General features: G+C 37.6%; 1 protein-coding gene across 1 annotated transcript in view; it reads right to left on the bottom strand.

Moving 5' to 3' along the window:
* TNKS2 (tankyrase 2) overlaps window positions 1–12,376 on the bottom strand; it is a 68,211-nt gene that overhangs the window by 30,363 nt on the left and 25,472 nt on the right. The window contains exons 6-12 of the mRNA XM_056130390.1: window positions 12,245–12,339; window positions 11,044–11,110; window positions 8,684–8,870; window positions 7,081–7,202; window positions 4,346–4,437; window positions 4,175–4,253; window positions 575–746 (exon numbers count right to left, since the gene is read on the bottom strand). Of these exons, the coding sequence (XP_055986365.1) occupies window positions 575–746; window positions 4,175–4,253; window positions 4,346–4,437; window positions 7,081–7,202; window positions 8,684–8,870; window positions 11,044–11,110; window positions 12,245–12,339 (814 nt within the window). The remainder of the gene's footprint in view (window positions 1–574; window positions 747–4,174; window positions 4,254–4,345; window positions 4,438–7,080; window positions 7,203–8,683; window positions 8,871–11,043; window positions 11,111–12,244; window positions 12,340–12,376) is intronic.

The raw sequence follows: 12,376 nt of genomic DNA, 5'->3' as shown, positions 1-12,376 counted from the left end.
AAAGTTTTAAAATATTAGGTTAATTTTAATTTCTGAGGCCGGAGGAACAACAGAGTGGGCACAACATTTGTTTTGCACACAGCCAATCTCAGCTCAAACTCTCGGTACCACATATGGCCCCCTGAGCACTTCTAGGAATAATCCTTAAGGACAGAGCCAGAGGTAGGCCCTGAGCACTTGTCACCAGTAGGTCTAAAAATAAAACCCCCCAAAATAGTAAAAACAAAAATCAAATTTCTGGGTAGTACAAGCAGGAAGGTGGTTGCCGAGCATGTGGTCAACCCCAATTCATTCCCCAGCACTCCAGTATGGTGCCGGGGAGAGCCAGAGGAAACCCTGAGCATAGTTGGATAGTCCCAAACCACCCTTCACAACACTCCCTGACCAAAGAGAAATTCCTGGGACTGAAGAGATGGTTTTATGGAAAGATGCAAGTTCAATTTTCAGCACATGGTTTCCTGAGCACCACTGGAAGAACCCCAAGAGATAGAGCCTGAAGTAGCACTTGAAGAATGCCCAGTGTATCGCCAAACTAGAAAGCAAACCGCAACAATTTCCTGGAAGCATACACTACCTTGAAGAAGTTGCTGTACATTTTCATTTCCCATCTGTAATGCAGTAAAGCCCTGAAGGGAGATGATGTTAGGATCACACCCATAGCTCAGGAGTAGGCGGCAGGTTTGGAGATGACCACAATGTGCAGCTCTGTGCAGAGAAGTCTGACCAAGATTATCCAGAGCATTAACCTTAAAGATGCAGAAAAAGTTCAAATTAGTCCGCAGGGCAAAACAGCCAACTAATCATGTATTCAATACTTGCTATTAGTGAAAAAAAAAAAAATGCTTTGTAATGAATCCAAGTATTTTTTTCCTCCAATCCATGCACACATTGAACAATTTGTGAAGACAGGTATCAGAAGAAAAGACCTGACTTTGCGTTACGTTTAAGACATTAACAGTTGCTCTTAGCACGTAGTATTTAGATTCGCCACATTTAGGGCTAAATTGTGCTAAAAAATTTAGTTCATTTTTAAAAAAAAATAGCTCTGAGGCTAGAAATATTGAGATGAAGGCCATAATGAGTCAGTTGTATAAATATCAAAACACTTAATTCTATTTGTTTAAATATCCAACTTATAAAATCTGTACACATAATCATATGGTGGTGTATTTATTTGCTCAAATGAAATGCTTTTTCATAATAAAAATGAAAAAACTCGAAATATTATGAATCTTTAAAACATACTAAAGGGAAAGCATGTCGTTGAGTATGTAATGTATAATTTTATAGACACAAATGTCTAGACTAGGCACATCAATTTTACGTCCGGAAAAATCAAATGGTTACTACTTTTATCCATGTAGACTCTCTTGGACACGGCACTGCCTCTGTCCTGAGGTAACATATTCTACCTCACTGAGTGATATAAGGTGCATGGGTTAGTTAGAAATTTAGCAGACAGATATTTAAGATTGTGTCATTTCACTGCATGGCGATTTTACATTAAAAAAAAAAGGAAACAATTATTCATTTCTACTTGATACCTATGTGGAAGTATACAGGGAAAAGTGAAAAAGAGCTTACAAATTACTTTGTATAAAAAAAATACTGATGACGGAAAAGAGAGTAAAGAAAATAAAATAAAATGCTAGATGGTAAACAGGTTCTGTAAAATTGTTTCAATTAAGCTGCATTTCAGGAAAAAAAAAAAATTCCTCCCTCTCCCGACTCTTGGGTCATACCCAGCAATAAATGATAATGGAGATGGAACCTGGGCTTCCTGTACATAAAACATGCTTTGAAAGTGCTGAGGTCACTGACTATCTCTTTGACCTGTATTTAAAATTTTTTCACATGCATAAAATCATTTAAATTCATCCCCACTCCCCAGCCAGGGAAATAATTCTTCAACACAACCAAGGGGCCGGAGAGATAGTACATCAGGCAAAGCACTGGCCTTGCATGTGGCTGACCTGGTTTTGATGCCTAAGAACAGAGCCAGGAATAACCTCAGTATTGTAGTATTGCTTGTATGGCCCCTGCTCCAAAAAAATCCCCCAAAGAACAAAAAACAAACCCAAACCCACATAACTGAGGATGTTGACAGGGAGGGAAGTTGGGGTCCTTGTGTGAGGAAGGTGGGTACACTTGTCATAGGTGTGGAGTTGGAATAATATGCATGAGAAACCATTCTTGGTAGTATTGTAAACCACAAAAATCTCAATCAGTAAAAAAAAATCTAAAAAAAAAACACTGAGAAATTAAGTTTCTTAGTAATTAATCCTGTGGTTATTAATGTATTTTGAGGCTTCGTCCAGGTCATATTCATGGAATTTGACCAGGAATAACTTCAGTATTGTAGTATTGTAGTATTTGAAGAGGAATAGAGCAAGACTTTCTCAATGAATCTAAAAAATCTCTAAGTTTGTAGAAACCCCCAAATCCATTTTAAATGTTCAGAGCAACAAAGCTATTTAATAAACATAACAAAAGCCATTGAAAGGTGAAATACATTCATTGGAAAATTTTAAATTGGTTGTCACTCAGTGGTAAGATTAGGGAGACCAACTTGTCCTGGTTTGCCTGGAACTTCCCCAGTTTTAGTTCTCACAGCCACAGAGCCCGCCTTAGTCCCAGGTAAACTCAGATGGTTGCTCAGTCACCTCAGGCAAGATCATTTCACTGAATGTAACAACTCAAGTATGCATTTGAATATTCTTTGATATCACATGCATGAAAAATGTAATGAGAAGTTATAGAACAGACAATGAGATATGCCAAGCAGTCAAGGAGAAAATAAACTTTATTTTATTCAATAATTTACAACAGGAAAGACTGAGATTATACATTTATGAGATTTATGAGATTATACATTTATACATTCCCCCAGGAGAAATTAGGACATTGAGTGGGAATGCAAAAGAAATTGCATCTGAAGTGGTTCCTCGTAAAGAAATCCTAGACATGACAGGCAACTATTCTGAAAAACACTTTCTGTTTCTGCTTTTTGCCACACTGGCCAGAGTGGGACCGTGTGTGGTGCTGGGGTATCAAACCCAGACGACTGTGTGTCAGGCAAGTGCACTCACTACAGTACTATCTTTCCAAACGCATGTAAAACACTTTAAAGAAACTCAGGGATCACCCAAAAAGGAGTGGGGGAAGTATCTATTCTTTTCTACTTCCTTCATTCACGATAGCTCCATTCTTTTTGCTATGTTATGGCTCTCTATCAAAGATCTTTTTAAAAAATATTTTAAGAAGTTTTGGTGGCAAGAAGTCTGGTGTCTAATACATGTGAGGCATGCACTCCATCACTAAGCTACATCACTGGCACTTTCTTTGTTGAAGAAGATCCTGTGCATCTGTTACCGAATAATTTAGTTTTAAAATTTTGTTTGTTTGCAGTGAGCCTCAGCAGTGCTTAGGGAACCATGTGTTGGGGATTGTACCTGGCCTCAAGCATACAAAGCATGTATTACGGTTCACTGGCTCTCCTGTCACTGCAATTCTATTCACTTACTCATTTATTTACTGGTGTGGGGTGGCAAACATCCAGCAGTGCTCAGGGATCTTAGCTGGCTGTCTGCAAGGCAAATACCTTACTTACTGTAGTATCTCTTAGGCCTCACGAATTTTAAAAGTCCCTGATATGAAAAAAATTCCTTCCTTGAAGTATAATTAATGCCACATAAAAAACAGTAACTTCTCGAGCAGAGGAACAGAGTTTTTTGTCAAATTGCTTAAAAAAAATTTATTTCCTTCTGTTCCAAGTTCTCTGGCTTAGAATTTGGAGAAAGCTTTGGCTGGAGTAGATGATAGGAGCTAACATGGTAATCAAAGAACAGAAAATATAAGAAAAGATAATATAATGTCTCTGGTTGCGATATTCTGAAGAAAAGTACTCTCAGAAAAATATCTTCCAGCACAATTACCTGAGGGACATGGCTAAAAGGAAAGGAGACAGAAGGCCAGGAAGGAATCAAGTATGTCTGAAGGTTCTGAGCAAAGAAACAGGTACAGAAGTAGTATCTGCAGGACTAATTTTAAGCATAGATTATGAAGAAAAAGTAAAATTGAGGGGAGAACAAAGAATTTAGGAAGTCAGACATTTTATTGGCCAAACAGAAAATAAATCATTTGATTACTAAAGATTACCAAAAAGGAAGTATACCTTTGCTTCATGTTTCACCACTACTTCCACAACATCATTATGTGCTTTCTCTGATGCCACGTGTAGAGGAGTCAAGAATCTTTAAAAAAAAAAAAAAAGCCAGTCAAGCAATGAATGGATTTTCCAAAATACCGAACATCAATAAATTCTGATTATCGGAAGTATGCTTACTCTTTCGTCTTCTCATTGATGTTTGCTCCTTTCCTAAGCAGCAGTTCACATATTTGCTTTCTTTTGGGATATGGAGATGCAGCAGCACAATGCTAGGTAATTTAAATTGCAGCATTAATCAGGGACTATATATACTCTTATTAAGAACATTTGTTTTTCCATTCAAGAATAACCAAAGTTATTTCACAGATTTGTTTATGTTTTGGCCTAGCTGTGCCCTTCAGAGACTTTCTGTTAAGAATGTGCGATGATAAACATATCTGACTTGCCATGAAAGTTCTACCTGCTTGGGGCCAGATTGATAGTATAGCAGGCAGGGTGTTTGCCTTGCATGCAGTTGACCTGAGACTGATCAACAATATCCCATATAGTCCCCTAAGCACTGCCAGGAGTAATTCCTGAGTGCAGAGCCAGAAGTAGCCCCTGAGCATTACTGGGTATGAACCAAAAAGTTAAAAAAAAAACTATCTGCAGTTGATGTGTTATTAAGTATTCTGATAGAGCTATATAGCTTTCCTACATCCTTTTCTCCTTGGTACACTATGACACAGAAGCTGCCACCTCCAACTTCAAGTTTCATTTCTGCCACTGGTCTTATGAAACAGGTAATCCAAGCCCTATTCCCTTGGAGATGGCAGCATCTATGTCTATAATGTACCAAGGAGAAAAGGAATCAGGATAAGGTTGGCCAGTTAAAATCTGAGTATCTTATGGTCATGTATCAAACTTTTTTTAACCTCAATATCCAGAGTGATACTCATTCATGCCAAGTTTCTGACAAATAACAGAATGCGTGTAATTAAATCAATGCTTTTATGTTAAAACTAAAGGCTAAGAATTCAAGGAACAAAAAGTTTTATATATAATTAAGATACTCTATCCATCTAAATACATATTTCACATGAAATCTGTTTTCTTGTTTGAATCTAATTACATGGTTTTTCTGATGTTTATGACTTTGCTTTAGACGAATACCTTGATGCTGTTGCTGTCATATTGCAAAATCATTCCTCATTCTCAAACTATTTCTAATTGGTGAACACAACTCCTTTGGGATATATGAATAACCAACTCAAAACATGTGTTAGGATAACAAAGAGAATGAAATAATGATTTTTTTTTTTGTTTTGGGGCACACCTGGCGATGCTCAGGAGTTATTCCTGCTTCTGCACTCAGAAATTACTATTACAGTGGTTGGGGACTACATGGGGTACCAGGAAGTAAACCCCAGTCGGCCACAAGCATGACAAAAGCCCTACCTATTGTACTATGGCTCCAGCCATTTCTAAGAATTACTGATCACATGCATTTCAGACTGCAACCATATTCTTATATTCCATTCCAAGGCTGAATATATTATCTTTGGGGGTCTAGAAGATACTGTTCCAGTATAACTATACACCAAAACTTAACTCCTAGAATATTTAAAGGTTAATAATGACAAAAATGAGTCGTGTAATAGTTCCTAAGGAAAATCAACACGAAGTATATTAGCTCTTCAGATCAGGAAATTTTCCTTATTTCTTGGGGTTTTTTGGGCTTTGCTTTTAATTTAGTTTTTGCTAAATTCAATTTGCATCCAGCAATGCTGAGGGCTTATTTCTGGCAATGCTCAGGAATCACTTCTGGCAGTCCAGGGACTAAAACCTGGTTGCTGCATGCAAGGCAAGTGCTTTACTCACTGTACCATCGCTTGGGGCCCCAGACCAGAAAATTTTCCATGTTAATTTCTACAAATTCCTTTGTAGGACTTCGCTGGAATTTTTCATTAATGTCTAGCTTTGCTACTGAAAGGAAGGAAGGAAGGAAGAAGGAAGGAAGGAAGGAAGAAAGAAAGAGGATCTATTTCCTTAACAAGTAACAAAAGGTCTAAAATGATATAAACAGGCTTTTATAGAAACTTTACATAGCTGACATTTTGGCACAGGAAGAAAATTAACCAAAGAAAGTATGATTTAGGCATTTTGGCTTTAACCAAGTAAGGCTACTATGAGTTATTTGTCTCTCAATACACCAGTTTACTTAGGGTTCTCTTACCTCACCCAAATCATATTCTGAAATTTGTATTACAGTAGGACTTTCCCCTCGCCCCCCTTTTGTTGTGGTGCAGGGGATAGAACAAGGAGTCACACATAGAAGGAATTTGCTCTACCACTGAGCAAAGTTCTCAGCATCCTTCACACACATTCTTCATTCACACAGTATACAGGGGAATAGATATAGAGACTTTAGATCTAATTTTAAAAAAATCACGATGTTTTAGAAGGAAAAAAAACAACTTTTTGGTTTTTGGCACTACCAGGGATCAAAACAGAGCCTCAGACATGCAAAGTCTGAGCTCTACCTACAAGCCACATCCTTGGCATCTCATGTTTTTTTATTTTGATGGCAGTTTTCTTTTTTCACATTTCTAGTGGGTTCCAAGTTTTCAAGCATCATCATTTGTAATTCAAAGAATCGAAACAACAAATGGTATGTATCATTCACAAAGAAAAAAGAGATACATATATGACAACAGGAGATAGAAACATGACAGAATATATTTTTCTAAAAAGATACTCAAATACACAGACACATATTAATTAAATTTTTTAAAAAGCAGATTTTTAAACACAAAGCTACTACTAAAGGAAGGATATTATGACAGTTATTCTGTACCACCCCTGCAAAAAGGACATGGTGGTTAGTATAGCATTTTTGGTTTGTTGTATTAAAAAAAAATCTAAAACATTACCAATGCTGTCTCATGTGTCTGCGGATGCTTGAAATTCACCATTTCCAGAGAGAGATGTTTTTTGATTCGTGTAACATCAGCTTCCCGAGCAGCCTGAAGCAATGAGTGGCCTTTAAATTCATCTACATGAAGATAAAAAAAAATCTAAATTTACACGAGAAGTGCCAAATCAATGAAACATAGTAAAAAACACAGTATTTTCCTTGAAATTATTTTCAAAATGATCTACCAAAATAGTTGACTAAAGCACTAAAGATAGTAAGTTTTAAGTCCTGAAGAGAAGACAGTGGTGTTTCAGTTCCCTCAATTTTGTCCCATTTCATTCCTAACTGCACAGAGATTTTGTCCATGACCGACTCGATGTCTTATGTTGGTCTAGAGGTATCTGGAGTATTGCAATACATTTCCAGATCAGAAGATTTTGAGAATTTTCAAAGCAAAGAACTTTTCTCAGTAAAGAAATAAAGCAAAGGATAGTTACAGTTCTTACATTATGGCAGCAACATAGCTTTTTGCTCTCAATATGAGACTATTGGGCTAGAGCGATAGCACAGCGGTAGGGCGTTTGCCTTGCACGCAGCCAACATGGCCGACCCGAGTTCGATTCCTCCGCCCCTCCCGGAGAGCCCGGCAAGCTACCGAGAGTATCTCGCCCGCACGGCAGAGCCTGGCAAGCTCCCCGCGATGTATTCGATATGCCAAACACAGTAACAACAAAGTCTCCAATGGAGACGTTACTGGGCCCGCTCGAGCCAATCGATGATCAACGGGAGGGCCTTTAACTTTACTTACTTTATGAGACTATTGGGGAATAGACACTAAATTGGATATTTATAAGACCACCTACTGACAAATCAGTTTTTAAAGATTCTTTTTCTTTTATTCCTAAGGTTTCTAAAGCTTCCCATTTACATACAGTAATACTGTCTCTGAACTAGAGATAAGGTTTAACTACATCTACTTCTCTCATGGACAGAAAATCACAGAACTTCCCAGGTAGCAAAGTAAGTTGCAGGGACTAGGTTTACATGACCATCCTATAAATAACACTTGATGACAGCAGATTAACTAGGATGTCAAAATAAAAATAGGAATAAATCTGAATTCTTTTATTTTTTAAAAATAATTTTTTATTTAAAAACTGTGATTTACAAATTTATTGACAGCTGAGTTTTAGGCAAATAATATTTCAATACCAAGCCCACCACTAATGTGTATTCTTTCTCTTAGGAAGCATATCACTGGGGTCAGAGTGATAGCACCGCATGCAGGGCATTTGCCTTCCATGTGGCTGCCCCAGGTTCTACCCCTGGAACCTGATACAGTCACTTGAGCCTGCCAAGAGTGCTCCCTGAGTACAGAGCCAGAAATAAGCCCTGAAAACTGCTGGTTGTGGTCCAAAAAGCAACGGACAAAAACCAAACAAACAAACAAAAAACACCCACCAAATCATTTGAGTTAATAAGAGCAACTTACAAACAATTAACTATGCTAGTCTGAACAACAGATATCCATGGCTAAAGAAGATATCTTATTGCATATTTCTAAAACCAAGATATAAAAATATTAATACGGTAACTGAACATTTTAATTTTATACTCACATGCTAATCTTTCTTTTAATTGTGGTGTAGGAGCCAAGTCAATAGCACTTTTATTGTGACAATTTAACAGTGTTGGATCTGCTCCATAACTTAAAAGAAGAGAACACACTTCAACTCTGTTCTTAGAAGCTGCCTCATGAAGAGGAGTAAACTGCCATAAGTCCATTGCATTTACACAGGCGCCATGCTGGTGGGGAAGAAAACACAAGCATTTAGTACTCACTTTAAAAGAGAATGCAGAATTACCAACACATTTTTAATATTATATAAACTTTTTTTTTATTATATAAACAGTTAAACCAAGATATAGGACACTTTCAATACCCTAGAATTTTCCCTCATGTTTCTTTTACAGAAAATTCTTGCTCCAGTCTGACAGTATCATGTCTTAGAATTATCTATTCCTATACTTCCTAAAAAATAAAATGTATGCACTTTTGGGTTTAGCTTTTTTCACATGCAATGTTTAAAACTTTATTACAGACACATGTTTAATCTCATTAGAAACCGCCAGGTTTCTAACATGGCCACAATAGTTTTGCACAGCAATCAGCAATGTTTGAGTTCCACTGTTCCACATCCTTGCTAACAATTGCTAGTCTTGTAAACTGGAGCCATTCCTAAGTAGATGGAGCACAAGAATGACATTGTCTGACCTCTCAACAAACCTCTTCCTGCTATAGCAGTTCTGCAGACAGCGAACTAGTCTTCCAGAACTTAGAACAGAGTGAAACTATCAACACATGGCATTTTATACCTGCAAGATAACTGTTTTTAGAAAATTTTCTTCTACACTGAGTTCAATATGTACTTTAAGCTTCGATCTATTGGTCTTAAGAGTAATACTCTTTCCAATATTTCTCAGGTTTTTCAAGTCTGAATACCTTCAGCTCCTTCATTCAAATTGTTTCTAGTATTTTTATCATCCTAGTCTTCAGTCTATCAATTAAAAAAAATACAGATAGCCTAGAATGCTGTACTAAGTAAAGTTAGTTATTGTACTATAACCACCACTATGTTTAACCATTATAGGAGGTATTTGCTATTGATATATACTACTACGGTATAAAATTATGCTAGCTTTACAAATTTGTATAATGTCCTGATCATGAAAAGCAGTCAATGAGTATCTGCTGTTCAGTGCCAATTTATTTTTTGCTTTTTTTGGGGTCACACCCGGCAATGCACAGGGGTTATTCCTGGCACACACATGCAGGTACTACTCCTGGAGGTGCTCAGGGGACTATAAGGAATGCTGGAATCGAACCTGGGTTGATCGTGTGCAAGGCAAGTGCCCTACCCACTGTGCTATCACTACAGCCCCGAAAGGGTTTGACTCAAATGGACTGGAAATTCACTGATGGGCCCAACTTTTTTTTTGCTTTTTGCTTTTTGGGTCACACCCAGTGTTGCCCAGAGGTTCCTCCTGGCTCTGCATTCAGGAATTACTCCTGTCAGTGCTTGGGTGATGTGATGCCGGGGATCGAACCCAGGTTGGCTGTGTATAAGGCAAATGCCCTACCTGCTCTGGCCCTAAATGCCAATTTCTGCTAGATTCTTTTAGGTATGGGTACAGGGAAACTTCCCAGCAATTCTCAGCAGTTTAATGCAAGGGCCCAAGTTCAATGTAGTGGTACTTGCCCCGGCTGGTGATTATCCGGGCCACCACTGCAGAATTCTATGTCCTCCAAGGCCATATCCAGTGGCACTCGGGGGTTTTCAGGTCTATACACTTAGTGATATTTGTGGTTCCAGAGATCAACCCTGGCCTGCCAGCACTGAGTCAGCCAGTTAACACTTCGTAACGGTCCACTAGCAAAGCTGGAGAGATTAAAGCATTTGCCTTATATGCAGCCAACCATGGTTATATCCCTGGCAGATCTAACCTTTTAAACTTAAGGTTAAAGGTTAACCTCCAGCACTTCCAGATGGACCTCGGAGAGGCTAGCACGGGGGACAGAGAGAGGAGGATGTAGAGGAATACAGGAACATGTGCTTGAGAGAACCTAGGCCCTTCACAACATAAATTTCTTCTATGGGATAAACTTCCTTGTAATAAACTGCTACTAAGACCAACCAGCCTGGCCCTCGTCTCTTCCTTCGTCTTCCTTCCTTCCTTCCTTCCTTCCTTGACCAACAGCCGTCCTGGTCCAGGCCACACATAGCGGCTCAAGAGTACCGAATGCGGGAGGTGAGAGAGAGCCGTCAAGAGAGCCCACGAACACATAACCTTCAGCGTGCATAGTTTTTTACACATAATGATCCTATAGCCACCAAGCATTAAGAACACCAAGAAAACAGATACATGATGTATTTCAAATAACTTTATATAATTATAAGAGAGACACAAGAAAACTAACCTTGACCAGAAGTTCAGTTACTTCATAATGACCGTAAGAGCAGGCATTGTGTAATGGCACCAGATCACTACAATATGAGAGGTAGGTGGGAAAGCTGTGTTATTAGGCTTATAAATTTAAGCTAAGGTTTATTTTTTTAGGGAAATGAGATCCATTTATTACTGGATTTGGCATATCAATTTGGTCTATTTGGCATCAAAAGATCACGTGGACGCCCACCTATAAGATGGTCAGACTTCTTCGTCAAGACCCTAAATGATCGGTTTGAGGCTCTGCATGTTCCTAGAACAAACAGATACCATTGGGCTACGCTAGCATGCAACCAGGATGAATGGAGACATTACTGGCACCCGCTCGAATAAATCGATGAATAACGGGGATTAAGTGATTAAGTGATATTATTTTTTTAACTTACTATTAATTTTAGATATAACGTTAATTCAATTTGTACTCAGATTAAATAGCAAATAGTTTATGTGACTGATCTGTCTGAAAAACATGAAATTTATTAATATTCATTTAAATCCTGAGGCAATTCTAATTCCAAAATCTCTTTCAAATCTATTCCCCTTCTCCCCCTCCGCAACCACTGCCTTTGTTTAGGCCTGTATTATTATTTTTCTCTGTATTAATGACATACATTTAATGTGTCAAGACTTTCTTATGGCATGTCTGATTTGGCTGTTTCTTACTCCTTGACTCTTTCTTGCTTAAAAGACAGTTCCCAAAGCTTATGTCAAGTACCAAAGTTCATGTCAAGTATCACCTTCTTCAGAAGGGTTTTTCAAGAAATCAGCCATCATTTAGAGTTCTTTTTTGGGGACTCTTGTGGTAGTATCACTGTATCATCTCATACTTTGTATAGAACTTACATTGCTAAGTATCTCTTAATGCCCCCTAAAGTCTAAGTCTTCTAATTCTCTATTCCCTCAGAGTAATCTTCTATACAGTTGTAGAAGCTGGATATTTTTGTACAGTCAAAAATTACTTTTATACGGTTACAGTCATTATTTTAAAAACATCAACATTTAAGAAATCTTCATTTTTTTTTTTTGGTTTTTTTTTTCTTTTTTTTTATTTTTTATTTTTTTTTCCCCCTTTATTTTATCTTTTTTAAAGTTGTAGATTTACAATTTTTTGTGCTTTGGTTTCAATTATACAATGATAAGAAATCTTCATTTTTGTTCAATTGCTTACTTACCCTTTATCTTTAGCATGGACATCAGCTCCATGTTGCAACAATAGTTGTACAATCTTTACTCTGTTGTATCCTGCTGCCAAATGCAATGGAGTTGACTGAAATATTAATTACATGAATTAACAAAATTGAAAC

This window comes from Sorex fumeus, unplaced genomic scaffold, assembly GCF_029834395.1.
Source record: "Sorex fumeus unplaced genomic scaffold, SorFum_2.1 ptg000078l, whole genome shotgun sequence".
NCBI classification, from domain to species: domain Eukaryota; kingdom Metazoa; phylum Chordata; class Mammalia; order Eulipotyphla; family Soricidae; genus Sorex; species Sorex fumeus.
The sequence above is the reverse complement of the archived record's forward strand: the minus strand, read 5'-3'. Positions and strand labels throughout refer to the sequence as shown.